Below are 13,866 nucleotides of genomic sequence, written 5' to 3'. Positions count from 1 at the left end.
ACAAACAGATGAGGAGATGGGCAATGACTTAGTTCCATAAAACTCCTTCCCTCCCTGTGGTTTACGAATGGGTGCAATGGATTCCGCAATGGATTCCGCAATGCTTTCATCATTAACACTAGCCACCGAGTCACCAGCCTCTTCCTCTTCTGGTGTAGTGTGTTGGTTCGAGCCAACACTGGGGATTGAGCAACGGCAAAGTGCAATGCCCGACCTGGAAGTTTGAATTCTCTCACAACCTTCTGACTCGAGAGGTGAGAGTGCTTACCGACTGAGCCAAGCTGACATGTTAATTTTTCTTCTATATCTGCTCCTTTCGCCCACCCATAATAATAATAATAATCATCCTTGCAATTGATATAGCGTCTTATCACGTCGTCGAGACGGTCAAAGCGCTTCACAGAAAAGTCTAAAGTCTAAAAGTCTATTTTGTGGGCAGCCAATTGTGCACAGCAGTGTCCCACGAACAGTCGTGGATTGAGTGACATATTTCCGTAGTGAAAGATGCAATAGAAAAGTTCTTAGTATTGTTTAAGCCGCACACCTTATAACCAAGGAGCTCACACCTAAATTCTCCAATGAGTGAAGATTTTCCAGTGATGATAACAATGCTACTAATAATAATCCTTGCATTTGCTATAGCGCCTTATCACGGCGTTGGGATGTCTCAAAGGGCTTCACAGAATATACTGTAAAGTGAATTGACTGTACTTTGTGGGCAAAGTAATTATTATTATTATTATCGTCATCAGTATTGGGGTAATAAGCCCTGCAAATAAAAAAAAACGGGTCACTCAATTCATGACTGTTTGTGGGACACTGCTGCAAGCCACTGGCTGGTAAACAGTGGTGAGGGTGGAGGAAAAAAAACTCACCGAAGGTTTCGCCCTGCCAGGAATCGAACCCGGGGTCCTCTCAACCACTACGCTACAGAGTAAAAGCACCAAGGCACTGGCTGGCGCGGTCTTACAGTGAAAGCCGCTCAATGATCGTTGAGTCAAGGGGACGCAATGGGGGCTAACTCTGTAGTGGGGTGTCAGCGGGTTAATGTCTAAACCTTCTGACACAGCTTTACTTCAGTCCCTTGGACAAGGGTTTAGAACCGAAACCTTCCTTTTTTGATCGTGTTCACAGTCACCTCCCCCCACTCCCTCTCCCTCTGGCTCGTCGGGGGGGGGGGGGGGTCAGACTCCGCCACTGTATAGCGCTCCGGGATGCAATCTCGCGCGAAGGGGGCTGTATGAATGCAAGTTGTTGTTGTTGTAGAACCACCTTAACAGCTTGTTCTGCAATACCGGAGCAGGCCTGAGAACTGCAGTGCTTCAACAGGGTTAAGCAAGCAGGAAATTGTTAAGACACATCTCCAAATCAATCGTATCCGCTTGCACTCTTATCACAGTAACCTACTTACTGTTTATTCAGGCAAGAATAAAACTTATACGGTCAACTCACTTTGCAGCGTATCTCGTGAAGCGCTTTGAGACGTCTCGAGGACGTGTTAAGGCACTGGGACAAACGCAAGGATTATTATTATTATTATTATCCTCAAGTCTCTATATAACCACTTGTGACAGATTGTGCAAAAGATTATTGGTTGCGTTACTTGACAGGTTGTGCTAATTGAGAGGAAGTAAGGGCCACTTGCCCTTCTGAATCTCACCCACATTATCAGAGAACGAGGGGTTCAGTAGGATCGGGGGAGGAGGGCGGGGGTGGTGGAAGAGGGAGGTTGACCCTGTTTTACCGCTAGACATTAAACCTCATTCCCCGTCGTCTGTGCTTGTGCCTGTGCAGGTGGAGCCCCCAGTCACCTCCCTTCCTCAATCGCCCACCGTTCACTCCCCTGCTCACGTCTCCATCCCACCCCTTGCGAGGAGTAAAAGGGAGTAACTAACCCTCAGTGATGGCACAGGCCCTTTCTGTCTACTTCTACAAAGCAAGACAGCGGTATTCATACGAGTAACGGCTTTTCTCACTCACCCCCAACACACACACACCCACAAACACATCCCACCCCACCCCTCCACCCCCAACCCACCGCCACAGACTCCCCATTCAAACCCGCTGCGTTCACCCTGCGCCCTCGGCACTTACGTGGCATGATTCCTTGGCTGGCCAACTCCTCCCTGGTCCTCCGCTGCTGAAGCTTCAGCTGCAGGACTGCCGAAGAGAAGGAGAGACGGACATGGTTACGAAGACGGGAAGGCAGGGAGGGAGGGAGGGAGGGCGGGCGGGCTGGCGAGCCCAGCACCCTGCAGCCCCAGAGAAAGTGCTCGGCGACGAAAACAGCCCGACGCGTAGCAGAAGTGGTCACAGACGCAGCATTTCCTATTTCAAACCATCTGGGCGGAAATAGCGCAGAGACCTGTCATCGTGATAAGCAGCCCTGTGTAAGCCTGTGTCGATTCCTTTTTTTTTCTTCTAAGTAGCAAGTTCCCCCCGCCACCACCCCCCCAACCCCCTCACCTCCTCCTCCTCCAACCCTCCCCTTCCATACCATCACAGCTAAAAATGTCCGACTGATAAACCGCGAACAGAACACGAGCAGCACTCCACCTGCTGTACAGCGCTACACACCCACTACACACAATGCGCGCGCGCACACACACACACCCTGTCCTTTTTAATAAATACAAATGATATTTTTTTTCAAAAGAATTCAGGCCAGTTCTTATCGGACAGCCCCAACTGCTCTGATGCGCAATGCAATGCTTTCGATTCATTTATTTCAGGTGTTGGCAGCTCTTTCTCTCTCTCGCTCGGCCTCTAGGTCGGAAGGGTTGAAAATACACAACTCACACTTTTCTTTCGGTCGACCGGGTGTCTGACAGACGGGGAAACCCATCGCTGGGCTTAATTAAGCGTCTCCGAGCCAGACACAGTTTCACAATACACGTCTAATAATAATAATATTAATCCTTGCATTTGATAGCACCTTATCACATCGTTGAGACATCTTCCAGGGCTTCACAGAATATAATAATAATAATAATCCTTGCATTTGATACAGCGCTTTTCATGTCTTCTCGACATCTCTGACTGTATATTGACTGTATATTTGACTGTATGTACTGCAAAGTGGAGTGACTGTCTATTTTGTGGGCGAAACTCGGCAGCCAATTGTGTACAGAGCAGTGTCCCACAAGATGTCGAGGTGGATGGCACACACTCTCTCTCTCGCCCAGTTTAGGTGCAGGTCGTCGAGTGTTTGATCAGCTAAAAAACGCATCACCTCTCATGATTGAACCTCTCAGTGAAATCCTGTGAAGCGCTTTGAGACATCCTCCCAATGTGAAGCCCCCCCCCAAAAAAAGAACAGCAGTGTTACACGAGAATCTCGCTTCAGGAACTTTTCCTCCAGCTTAGTGGTTATTAGAGCAAATCAGGGCGAGACCTTAGGCAATTTTCCTTACTCCATCCGCCTATTTGCCTAGCAGCAAGTAGGAATGGCCGATCGCTATTCCGGGGGTAATAATCCTTTTAAAAAACCCAAACAAAAATAATAATAATAAGTTGGTCACTCAATCCGCGACTGTTTTGTGGGGACGCTGCTGTGCGCAATTGGCTGCCGCGTTTCTCCCACAAAACATACAGTCAATTCACTTTACGGTATATCCTGTGAAGCGCTTTGAGACGTCTCAACGACATGATAAGGCGCTGTATCAAATGCAAAGCTTATTGTTATTATTATTATTATAACAACACACACTGCATTTTTGTTTAATCCTTTTCAGCAAAGCACTTTGAGACGGTTCTCCACCCCAAAGAGTTACAGGGGAGTCGTGGAGCAACTTTTGAAGTGATCGCTGGTTCAAGCAAAGTGCACGACCCTCACATTCAGCTGCTCAGGATCATGCAAACTCAATAATCTCGCGGCACATTGTTCTCATACTTTGCTGCCGTTCACAAGCCCATTCATACAAAGCATCAGCTGTCTATCTGTCCGTCCGTCCAGCTGGACAGACGCATACAGAGCGAGAGAGAGAGAGGCTGCGGGTTGCAAGGCATGTTTGGGATGGTTTCCTAATGCTGTGATTTCACAGATAAAGCATATGCTCCTTCCTCTCACTGCACACTCCCCCATCCCTCCCTCCGCGGCCTCAGATGTGAGTCCTTGGGAAGCCACGCAACAGCTGTGAGCGACTGAAAGCGAACGCAGGAACCTTCGAGGCTGCCAGGCAGCGGGCGGCTTATAGGAGAGCAGGTCAAGGTAACAGCAATGTCAGGTCTGGCCTCCCCTCCGTGAGGGAAGGAGTTGCTTTGAGACCTTTAGTTGGCAACCGAGCCATAGAGGTATAGCAGTTCAGTGGTTAGAGCAGTCGCCTTGCAATGAGAGGACCTTAGGCAAGTTTCCTTACTCCACACGCCTCTGTTTACCGAGCAGTAAGTAAGAACCCCTGTCGGTTGTTAGTCGGCGGACCGCTATCCGGGGGTAATAATCCCTCGAAAAGAAAAAAAAAAAAAATCCACGACTGTTTGTGGGGACGCTGCTGTGCGCAATTGGCCACCGCGTTTCGCCCACAAAATTCACAGTCAATTCGCTTTTACAGTGTATTCCACGAAACCCCTTTGAGGCGTCTCGACGACAAGATAAGCCGCTGTATCAAACGCGAGGATTCTTATTCATTCTTATTCGTAGTTATTAATATTATTCCGGCGGTGACGCAGCAGGGAGCTAACCTGCTTTTAAACTCTGGTAGCTGTGCCGGGCAGCGCTGGCGTGAGGGTTCTTCCATGGTCTGCGGCCTGAGCTGGTCAGAACCTCGGGGAACACAGATTCAACGTTCCTGTCCAGCATTGCTTGGTGGCAGCGACTGTTTTCACTGGGGGTGGGGGGGGGGTAGGAAAAAAAACTTCTCTGTACAGAACGGGAAGCCTTCCAGCCACTGTGCTCAGCCCGACATTGAATCCCTCTGACCTTAGACGAACCGTGCAGCACTCCGCCCACAAATAAATAAGCCGCTTCTTGCTTATTCTCTTCTTTTTTTAAAAAAAGAAAAATTCGCTCTAATCTCAGCGAAACCCGGCAGCCTGATTCCGCTCAGATGCAGAACCGCAGAGGTTGGAGCGGAGAGTGCGCAGAGCTTGCAGACGAACCTCGGCAGACTGCCTGCCCCTTGGTCTACGTAGCCAGTGCAAGCTCGGCACTTCACAGCATCTGACCTAATGCGTCAAAAATAGTCAGCGCACAGCTGCTCGACTGCCACCAAAACACACCGCTTGCCTTCACCCGACCTTGTTAAAAGCCTGCGATGTCCCACTTGCCCGTCGTCATACCCCGGCTTTTATTTCCGACGATCGCAGTCAATTTCGTCAACGCTTTCCTGAGAGGATCACCGTCCTGATCTAACTCATCAACGGGCTCCACGGTAAGGCGGTAGGGAGGGAGCTTTTAAAGGGAGGGAGTTAGTTGATGATAATAACAATAATGATCCTTGCAGTCGATATAGGGCCATGTCGCGTCGCTGAGACTTCTCAAAGCGCTTGACAGAATATACCGTAAAGTGAATTGACTTGTGTATTTTGTGGGGTAATCGCAGCAGCCAACTGCACACTGCAGCGTCCCACAAACAGTGTGGATTGAGTGACCACATTATTATTAGTAGTAGTTTTTTTTTGTGTGATTATTTCCTGCAGAAAAGCGATCTGTCAATTAACTAACAGATATGTTACCTACTTACTGCTGGGTAAACAGAGGCAAGGTGTGGGGCAAGGAAACTTGATTAGGTATCGAACCCGGGTCCTCTCGCGTGCAAGGAGAGTGCTCTAACCACTATGCCACAGGACTCCCGTTAGTAGACGCTGCTACGCGCAGGTTGGCTGCTGTGTTCGCTTACAAGAAATAGTCACTGCGGCATATCCTAGAAGTGCTCCGAGACATCTTCCTGACGTGAACAAACACAAGGGTTATTATAGTTTCACGGAGGGAGGAGGGAGCAACCGGGTCTTGTGCAGGAACCATTAAGGACGCCCTGTTTTGTTTAGCTGTATCAAGGAGGCACAGCACTTTACGTATGTCTCAGTGAATACTATCAGCCGGTGCAATCAGTCCTACCCAGATAGCAGGGTTAATAATCAGACCAGTTTCACTGAGCTTTGAGTCTCACCAACCATAACATCAACAAATAGCAATTGTCTTTAGCGTGTAAGCTCCTGTCTGAATCATGACTGCAGTGGCCCTGGAAAACAGGAAGAAAAGCAATCGCTCACCTATTAACCAGAATTGCAGGAAGCTCACAAACCGGTAAAACTCTGAGCTTTGCTAAGTCCTTGGGAAAGTAAATGGAGTTGAGCTCGAGTTGTTCAAGATAGTGATGGGGGAATAAGATACAATAATAATCTTTCTATTTGATCTCGCGCCTTAGCACGTCATCGAGACCTCTCAAAGTGCTCGGTTTGCCTAGCAGTAAGTAGGAACACATTTGTTAGTTGATTGGCAGATCGCTTGTCTGCAGGGTATGCTGTAAAGTACGTTGATTGTGTAGTTTGTGGGCGAAACGCGGCAGCCAATCGCGCACAGCAGTGTCCCACACAAACAGTCGTGGAACGAGTGACCACATTGTTTGTATTGTTATTATTAATGAAGGGATTATTACCCCCGGAAAGCGATCCGCCAATTGACTAACAACCGGGTTCCTACTTACTGCTGGTAAACAGAGGTGTGTGTGTGTGTGTGTGTGTGCAGTAAGGAAACGGGCCGAGGGTTTCGCCTCGTCTCGCCCGGGAATCGAACCCGGGTCTTCTCGCTTGCGAGGGAAGTGCTCTATCCCCGACACAACAAGACTCCACAAGTTTGCGTCAACACAAATAGCCTGAGTCCATACCCTGACCACAAGCCAAACAGACCACTTTGTATCAGAATTGTCGGCCAGGACACCAGGGAGAAACTTCCTTCTACTTTTCCTAATGGCGCCGCTGGGATCTTTAGCTTCCGACCGTAACAGGCACAGCCGGGGCTGTGGGTTAGCGCTTAACACAATGGAAATCACCTCTGATAAAGCAGGGATTCCCCACCCCACACTTTCCACACCACCGCACTCTGCCCCCCCTGCAGCAAAGCCGGCAGTCAGCCTAGCTTGTGAGCTCAAGTGCTGGCGTGTGGGGCTTGAACCCACAACAACGCCCCCCACCCCCCCCCCCCACCCCACCCCCACAGTCGACCCACAAGCACTGAATCAGGAGACGCTCGTTATCCAACTCGGATCTTTAGGGGATTTGAACCGAAACAAATCTACAGGGGAAAAAAAACAGACCCTGCCCAAAGCACCTCACAATCCATTCCTCCATCCATCCATCCATCCATCCATGAAAGCGGGGTCTGAGAGGGAGACGGCAAATAACACAAGGCACATCTCACCCTGCAGCAAACGCTCCTCCTGTTTGCTCAAGACGGAGTGGCATTGTCGCCGTAAACGTGGAGACATCCGGGCCTCGTTCTCCCGGCCTTTGCCCCGAGCGAGACCCAGCGGGGACAGGCGCTCTGGAGTGAGGGGGGAAAAAGGAGGGGGAGTGGGGTAGGAAGAGAGTGACAGAGAGAGAGAGAGAGAAAAATAAACGGGAGACATTAATTAATACACTTAGAAGTTTAAACCAATCTCTATCCCGATCCCCTTTGTCGCAAACCCACCACCACACAACCGATCATCCAAATTGTAAATAATAATAGTCCTTTCATTTGATACAGCGCCTTATCACATCATTAAGACTTTTCAAAGCAAGATACACATAGGAACAGGAGTAGGCCATTCAGCCCCTCGAGCCTGTTCCGCCATTATTATTATTATTCTATTAGATCATCTGTACCTCAACTCCAAATCCCACCCTCCAAAGATTATCGTAAATCTTTGACCTCTGCTCTAGACCACCTCTCGGGAACGAATGGATGTTCTGGGACTCTTGAAACGAGAGGGGAAAACCTTACAGAACTATACTTGTTTATTATACAGCTCATTACGTAGCATAACATCAAAGGGATGGAGGTGGATGCTGAGTGAGTGTGTGTTTTAATTGGAAACAATGCTTCCTTGAAGAGGAAGTTAAAAAAAGTTTATAGAGAGAGAGAGAGAGAGATCATTGAAGTTATAACATTTAAGACGGAGATGTTAAAGCTCACTCTCCGTCTGCCTGTTAAGGTGGACGTTAAAAGATCCCGCGGCGCTGTTTGAAAAGGGAATAGAGTTTCTCTCTCCCGGTGTTCTGGAAAATAATTCCAATTCACTTTCATGGCTGTTTGTGAGACGTTGCTGTGCTCAAAATGGCCTTCGCCCACAGATTACACGGTCACTACACCCTACAGTTAGCCACCGTGAAGCGCTTCCGAGCCGTCGTCCCGACTCTGTCTCAAATGCTAGGATTATTATTCCTATTATACCAAAACCCGAGCAATATTACTTTGCCTCGAAATGAACAAGCAAAAAAAGAACCAGGAAGCCAACGGGCACGTAAACTCTCTGGATGTGGTGGAGGGTAATTCCTCGCTGTCTATCAGTCAGTCCTTGCTCACAATGAAACTCCAGCAATTTCCACACAACCAAATGGTGCTTGTATAAGCGTCTTCCCCCATTATAGGGTAGTGAAGCGGTAAATCGCTTAACGCGATATGGCAGCCACCCAACGTGGGGATGTCCTGACAGTATCAGAGCGAGAAAGATATATATATATAGAGAGAGAGAGAGAGAGAGTGATGTCTGTGCGGATGGCGGAAAGGGGAGAAAGACGGGGTGGTGGGGGGAGAAAGTGGGGTGGGGAAGAGAGGGGGCTGGAATACACTGAGGAGAAGAAGAAGAATCTTTGCATTCGATAGATAGCGAGCGCCTTATCATGTCATTCAAAGCTCTTCTCAGGATATACTGTAAAGTGGAGTGACTGTGTATTTCGTGGGCGAAACCCGGCAGCTACAGCGTCCCACAAACAGCCACGAGTGACCAAATCATTATTATTATTTTTTTCTTTGGAGGGATTATTAGCCCCGGATCGCCAATCAACTAACAACCGGGTTCCTACATGACTGCTCGGTAAACAGAGGTGTGCGTGTGTGTGTGTGGAGTAAGGAAACTTGCCTTATAGTTCTGCCCCCACCCCGCCCAGGAAATCAAAAGGGTGCCAAGCGCGGGCTTAGATACGAGACAGTATTAGGTGCAGCTGCAATCTGGAGTGTTCTTGGAAATAACCACTAGCCGTAGTGGGCAAGTCTGGATCCGCACTGGAATGTACCTCCTTCCAGATTCCTGCAAGTCTGTCCCACTTAATTGGCAAACTGTGTTCTACTGACCCAGATTTTCCCGTAATAAGCAATGATAATAATCCTCGCATTTGACGCAGCGCCTGATCATGCCTTCCAGACTCTCAAAGCGCTTCCCTTTACAATATACTTCACAATATACTGTCAAGTGAATCGACCGTATTTTTTTTAACTGAACAGAACGCCCTTTGGCAAGGTGATTCAAGATTACAAGGAACTGGCTTTCCGGGGTGTGTCAGCCTGGCTCGGTCTGTACTAGTCTCGTTCTCCCCCCCCCCCCCCACCCCGAGTCAATATTGTGGACTCCAGCCCCACATCAGGAACTTTGAACTCACACGGTCTAGACTGGAACTCTAATGCAGTACCGCGGGGCAGGAGAAAGAGGTGGGAGAATAGAGCGGTGTAATTGTCCGCGTCCGTGCCCTGTTCAGGCGGATGTTAAAGATCACCCGCGGCTCTTTTGCAAAGAGAAGGGAGTTTCTCTCTCTCTCTCTCTCCTGGCCAAAAAAAAAAACCCTCCCTCCCCCCCCAACCCTTTCCCTCCCAAAACAAAACCACTCGCTCACTTTACGGCTGTTTGTGGGACGTGGCTGGAATACAAACTGTCTGCCCCCTTCGCCAACACAATACCCGGTCCCTGCACTTCACAGTAAATCCCATGAAGTGCCCGGAGGCAGCCTCTTGAAGTGAAAGGCAATACAGGATATGAAATGCACGATCGATGCTTTATGTACCCGGCCACTGCCGCCCTGAAACTCTGGAACACTCTTCGTCTATCCCTCCGCCTTGCCCCCTTCCTTCCTTATCTTCAGGCCGTGCTTGAAGACCTTCCCCCTTCGACCGTGCTTACGGTCACCCACCCGCCGGCTCGGCGTCGTGCTCTGCCACTGTCAAGCGCTCTGAGACGCTGGCCTGCATGAGGGGCGCGGTGTAAATGGAAGTTGTTGTTGTTGTTCGCAGGCTCCTTACCTGCTCTGTATCGGCAGTGCACCATTAGCAGCAGGTTCTTTGTGCTCAACAATGTCATTCCAGTTGGGCAGCTCTCAATAAGCCGCCTTCCCTGATCAAATGCTTGCACAGTAAAGAGCAGGAACAGTAGTGTGTGTTTATATATACACACACACACACTCTGCTTGTTGCACATCCACCCGCTACCTCCCTTTCGGCCTCCGCCCCTCCCTCCTACTGACGTGGGAGACAGAGACAGCCCCCCCCCCAGCAATTGACAGGCTTGTGTACACAACACTTAAAAAAAGCCTTTGAACCTTGCTCTGTTGAGTCCTCTCCTCATTCCTCCACACTAAACTGCCTTCCTTCCTTTTAAACCCTTCAGCAGCCTACAAAATAATAATAATTCTTGCATTTGATATAGTGGCTTATCACATCGTTGAGACGTCTCAAGTCGCTCCACACGATGTACCGTAAAGCGAAGGGATTGCATGTTTTGTGGGCGAAACATGGCAGTCAATTGAGTACAGATAGTCATGGATTGAGCGACCAATTTAATAGTATTATTTTTGCAAAGCGCCTGGACCCAAATGCCTGTCAGTTTTGCTTTGGACTGAAATCCCCCGGCCCGGCAAGATGCGATTCCCTAGGTTTGCACATTCCACACAGTTACTGGGGCACAGAGGCTCATTTACATTAAAAACACATCGACAACATGAAGCCACCAGTTCACTGCTGGGAAAAACATCAAGAGCCGAGACAGGAAGGCTAAGAGTACAAACAGCCCTAGACCGAGAGGCATTTCTGCTACGCAAGCATAATTTGGCATTCCCAGTCCCTCACTCCCTCAGTCAAGTAGACTGCGAGGGTCGGGGATCAAGGAAACATTACGAGTCCCAGAGCAATAATCTTTTCGTTCGCTACAGCGGCCTTTACGTCAGGCGGACGTCCCAAGGCGCTGGACTTGAGGGCGTTTGCGCCCGAGCTGCGGGTTGGGCTTAGAGAGAGAGGTGGAAGGCGGAGGGGGGGGAGGCAGGTGTTGGGTGGGGGAGATGACCGAAGACACGGTCAAGGAGGAATATTGAGACGGGTCTTGAAGGAGGCGGCGGGGGCTGGGGGTGGATGGGGGGGGAAGAAGAGAGGGGGGCCCCTCCCTCGGCCTTGCCCCTCCCTTCCTTTCCCCTCTTCAGGTCGCGCCTGAAGACCGTCCTATTCTGTGCCCACGGTCACTGCCCCCCTACCCCCCCCGGCGCCGTGCTCCGCCACTGTCAAGCAAGCGCTCTGGCACGCAGCTCGGCGGCGCTGTGTAAACGCAAGTTGCTGCTGTCGCGGACACTCACCTCTCGCGCTGTCCTGCGGGAGGTCGAGACCCTTGTGGGGCTGCAGCGTCAGCTCCTGCAGCTCGTCGGCGACGGCTTCGCTCTGGGGGCTGGGGGCGGAGCGCGGAGGCAACACCTTCCCCGTAGCCTGGGCCTCCCCGACCCCAGCACCGTCACAGCCATTCCCAGAGACGGCGCGGGCCGGGCTGGCTTGCCTCGGGAAATCCACGTTGGCTCGAGGAGGAGGGGGGGTGGGTGTGGGGGGGGGAAACCTGCCAGAACGAGAACCACAGAGACGACAAGATCAGATCAGTCAGGACGAGCTTTCCGGAATTCCTCACCACCCGTCCGGGAATGCAGAGCGCGGGCGGTTTGCGATACAAAATCGCACTTGTACAGCGCCTTTCACGTCGGGAGGACGTCCCGAGGCGCCGAACGGTCAGGGAATAGGGATTAGGATTAGGGTTTAATGTCTCATCCGAAGGACAGCGCCCTGCAACAATGTACTGCGTCCCCTCGCACCGCATTCGAGTGTCAGCTTAGCCTATACACACACACACACGCGCACGCGCGCACACTCACAGCCCGATCGCGGTGTTGTCCTACACACACACGCGCGCACGAGCGCCCCCCCCTTCTGGCAGGTAACGCTCAGGGTATAGGAGAGGTGAGGGCGAGTGTGGAGTATGAACACCAGCTCCGACTGTTGGGGCAAACAGCCTGATTCCATGCTCTACCCCTGACTTATCAAGTTCTCTTTTTTTTTTTAAAAAACCAGGAGAGGGACAGTCAGAGGAGAGCGCTTCATAACATATGCCATCAGTCAAGATCACACATGGCGCGCTCTCCTCATAAACTCATCGCTGACTTGTTTTATATATACTGTGTATAAAGAGACTGACGCAAGCCATGAAGAACGCTGCAGCCCTGCCAGAGATTTCCCAGCACTTAGCCAAGACCGAGGCACAATACAGGCATAAATCTGATAGATCTTTAAAAAACAGAGGGATTAGGGGATACAGGGATAGGGCAGGTAATTAGAGTTAGGTCAGAAGATCAGCCATGATCTTATCGAATGGCGGGGCAGGCTCGAGGGGCCGAATGGCCTCCTCCTGCTCCTAATTCTTATGTTCTTATGTTCTAACACCAACTGTAGCTCTTTCGAGAGGTTCACAAATCAAACCTCGCTTCGGGGCTTTGAGCTCAGAGTCCAGGCTGATTCTCCAGCCCCGGTGCTGGAGCACTGCACTGTCAGAGTCACCGGCCCTCGAACGAAACGCTATTCGAAAAGACAAAAGGAGTTTCTCTCTTCCCGGTGTCTTGACCAACGTCACTCAACGACGACGACTTCGGTTTACATAGCTCCCCTCGCGCGGGGTGTGCGACCCGCAGCGAGCGCTTTCCCTTCAGTGGCTGGTTTGTTGGGACATTGCAGTGTGCAGATTGACTGCCGCGTTCGCCTACGAACACACGGTCACTACAGTTTACAGTAAATCCTGTGAAGCTCTTGGAAGAAAAAATTGCCGGGGCTGCTATTGGGTAAAAGCGAAGGAGTGCGACTGGTTGGTAGCTCTTTCAAAGAGCCAACGCCAACCGTGTTATTACTTACTGCTAGACAAACAGAGGTGTGCGGAGTAAGGAAACTTGCCCAAGGTTTCGCCCCGCCGGGAATCAAACCCAGGTCCTCCTGCTTGCGAGGCGAGTGCTCTCACCACTGAGCTACAGGATTCTACGACAGGACTCTATGAGACATCCTTCCGATGTGATTAAGCGCTGAATCAAAATGCGAGAACATCGGGTACATCGTTTATTTTTTCCTCTGAACTTAACCTTGTCTGCCTTTGCCACTTGCTCTGGATCATTCTTACGGGCTTCCTGTCAGTGGAAACCCAGCAAGTTTGGAACAATGAATTCATTGCCTGGACTGAGATTTTGCTAAAATACTGAAGTCATGTAATCGGGTCGCAAACACTTAATAAATAAGCACTTCATTATTTCCCTGGCTCCCAGCGAAGTGCCCAGAGCCAATAAACTCTGCTTCCCTCTAGTCTACGCTGACAGGGATCCAGAAATGGGTTTGCTCCTTTTAAGGAGAAGGAAGTTCATGCTGGGCAAAGAAATAGGCTAGGGAACTGATCGGATTTTGTTCGGATGCTCCTATTCTGTTGAAGGTCTGCCGACATGCACCATTGTGGACTCCTGTGGCGTAGTGGTTAGTGCACTCGCCTCGTGGGTGGAACCCTTAGGCAACAGCTACAACTTGCATTTATACGCTTGGTACCATCCCAGAGGGCTCGACAATGGCGGAGCACGAACCTCGAGCCGGGGGAGGAGGTGACCGTTGGTACAGTCAAACGG

At 50.4% G+C, this 13,866-nt stretch overlaps 1 protein-coding gene across 1 annotated transcript in view; it reads right to left on the bottom strand.

The window, feature by feature from the left end:
- Nucleotides 1-10,411, bottom strand: part of mrtfa (myocardin related transcription factor A) — a 31,654-nt gene extending 21,243 nt beyond the window's left edge. The window contains exons 1-3 of the mRNA XM_007909561.2: nt 10,211-10,411; nt 7,358-7,480; nt 2,095-2,160 (exon numbers count right to left, since the gene is read on the bottom strand). Of these exons, the coding sequence (XP_007907752.1) occupies nt 2,095-2,160; nt 7,358-7,480; nt 10,211-10,385 (364 nt within the window). The 5' untranslated portion in view covers nt 10,386-10,411. The remainder of the gene's footprint in view (nt 1-2,094; nt 2,161-7,357; nt 7,481-10,210) is intronic.
- Between the last annotated feature and the right edge of the window lie 3,455 nt (nt 10,412-13,866).

This window comes from Callorhinchus milii, unplaced genomic scaffold (assembly GCF_018977255.1).
Source record: "Callorhinchus milii isolate IMCB2004 unplaced genomic scaffold, IMCB_Cmil_1.0 Scaffold31, whole genome shotgun sequence".
Classification (NCBI taxonomy): domain Eukaryota; kingdom Metazoa; phylum Chordata; class Chondrichthyes; order Chimaeriformes; family Callorhinchidae; genus Callorhinchus; species Callorhinchus milii.
Note: the sequence above shows the minus strand (reverse complement) of the source record. Positions and strands in the feature narration are given on the sequence as shown.